Source organism: Myzus persicae, unplaced genomic scaffold, assembly GCF_001856785.1.
Source record: "Myzus persicae strain clone G006 unplaced genomic scaffold, MPER_G0061.0, whole genome shotgun sequence".
Lineage (NCBI taxonomy): Eukaryota > Metazoa > Arthropoda > Insecta > Hemiptera > Aphididae > Myzus > Myzus persicae.
In genome coordinates this window covers 121,324-123,682 of record NW_019104130.1, presented here as the reverse complement: position 1 = coordinate 123,682, position 2,359 = coordinate 121,324, and the positions used below count along the sequence as shown (strand labels likewise).

General features: G+C 31.5%; 1 protein-coding gene across 1 annotated transcript; it reads right to left on the bottom strand.

Moving 5' to 3' along the window:
* Positions 1–532: 532 nt before the first annotated feature.
* LOC111039045 lies at positions 533–1,275 on the bottom strand. Its single transcript, XM_022322323.1, has 2 exons — positions 895–1,275; positions 533–821 (listed from the first exon to the last, which is right to left on the bottom strand). The coding sequence occupies exons 1-2, from the start codon at positions 1,273–1,275 to the stop codon at positions 546–548; spliced, it is 657 nt and encodes a 218-aa protein (XP_022178015.1). The 3' UTR covers positions 533–545.
* Positions 1,276–2,359: the final 1,084 nt, after the last annotated feature.

The window sequence follows — 2,359 nt, the reverse complement described above, 5'->3', positions numbered from 1 at the left end:
AATTACCATCAAATTACTTGAAAAGTAATTTTGTTATAATAACTTAGGTCAAGTGTTACACTGGTAATGACTTAGCATTGCACTCAAAGTTAAATAATAATAATAAGCATTACCTTGCACCGAGGTTAGTCTGAAAGTTAACTTGTATTGACTAGCGCCCAACACGGAGTTTCTGCATTTTAAACTGCTTTTAAAAAAAACCACAACAAGAAATTCTACCTACAAATCATTTTTATTTCATTTCTAATTATTTTATTTTTAAATTGTTAATGAAACCGTTTTAATGTTTATTACTCGATGGTAAATTATCAGTCATTACTTTTTCAGAATTCAAAAACAGTACATAAACTAAATACAAAAAATATGTATTTATAATTATAATCTATGGCTTAGTTACAAATTAAAATTAAATGCCTTAGTTGTAGAGTAATACAATTAATAATAAAAAGTTTTATAAAAATGAACTTCTTACAAATTAGTAGTCAATGATTTCTTAGCTTAGTACCGGTGGCGAATATTCCAATAATTGTATGCATAGTTATAGTTTACAGCATACTGACATTTGTTCCAACACTTCTAACATGTTTAACAGTAGTGGGAGGCATCCTATTCAGACGATCCAGTTTGGCACTCAAAGTATTTACATGATTTAATAATTGTACATATTTTTCATAATATGATTGTTGTTGTTCTTCACAAATTGATAAATTATCCATTTGTCTTGTTAAATATGATTTGGTGGCCATAATTTCAGCAGATTTGTTTATTATCATGTTTTGAAAATCTTGTTGAGAAATTTTGACCGATTGTCTGGATTCAATCTTAAAGCAAACATTAATTAATAAACCAATTACATGCTCCCCACAACTATATTTTGATAATATAAATTCTTACCATTAAAAATAGTGGCCATTCCATCTTCTCTTTGGGTAATTCATTTTCTAATACTTTCCTGATAAAAGATGCTATTTTGATAGCGATTGCTACGTCATCTTTTTCAGTAATGGCTGTTTGTGCATTGGTGCGTTTTATGTTACCCTTACCACGATCTGTATTTGAGCTCTCACCACTTTTATTGACTGAATGCTTCCTTACATTAAGAGAGGATGGAAAACTTCTGCCACTGCCATTGACTGGTTTGGAATTCTTAGTTCTATTTCTTGGCTTCCTAATCATAATTTCACTATTGTTTTTCTTGGTCAAAGTAACTTTTTTCTCCACCTGTTGTATTTTTACTCCTTCGGCCGGACTATTAAACTTGCCATTGCGTTTCATGATAAAAATTGAACTTTTAAAATATATAATCGAACAGTTATGATAAATTATTTAATAACAAATATAATTTTCTAATAATAAACAAATTATAATACGATAGTTATAACTTATTACGTAATTACACTTTATAATGTACTAGCTGCCATCGGAAACTCGTTATCGTGAAACTCGGAGGCATGTGAGACTGTGAATTGTGATGGAGACTACAATGTTGTTGAAATTACTTAAAAAAGTTCCTCCTGTCGACGTGTCATGGGTGGTTACAAAACAACAATTTAGGAAGTGATAAGGATTTTTGATAAGGCTTGGAATCTCGTTCTAAACGCGGGAATGTTTGAAATTCCAGTTTCAGTGTCTTGAAATCTCACATCGCCTACGACAACTGGCAATTGAATAATAATACGGTTCTCTGTTGCATGTCCGGTGCTTTTTCATATGTAAAAGAATAAAAGAATATAAATAAGAAAACCGTGTTCGAATGTCTAGCAAGTTTGTCACCTCAAGTGAAAATCAATTAACATTCAAGTTGCCTACCTAGGTAAGCAATCCGATATCGTCAGATCGCAGATAATGGGTTACAACTAATCAGGTAATCAATCCATTTGCTAACCTAACCTGCGGTGGATTGCAGACACGCCGTTCAGCGGCTATAAGTGAAACTCAACTAAATTGGTAGTACATACCTACATTATACACGCATAATGCATAGAAAATAAAGATCGCATGTAGGTAATCGTATTTGGCACAATCATACGGATGGATATAAGTAACGCCCACTATTTTTGTAATTATTTCATAATGTAAGCACCACGAAAATTATGATTACACTATTTACAGTAATGATGCAGATAACAATGAAATAATCATTGGAACTTGGAAAAATTATGTTAAAAAATCGAAAAAAAATGCAAAAAATCTGGGCTTCCATGCTATATATAAAAAACGGAACGCCTAAACCTACGGAACTACCTACTCAGATATTTTAATGTGAGGAAATCAGAGTATTTAAGCCGTTTGTATTCAGCAACGAATACTGCATTAAACCTTGTTTAACCGATTAAATATGTAGGATCTGGCCATTATT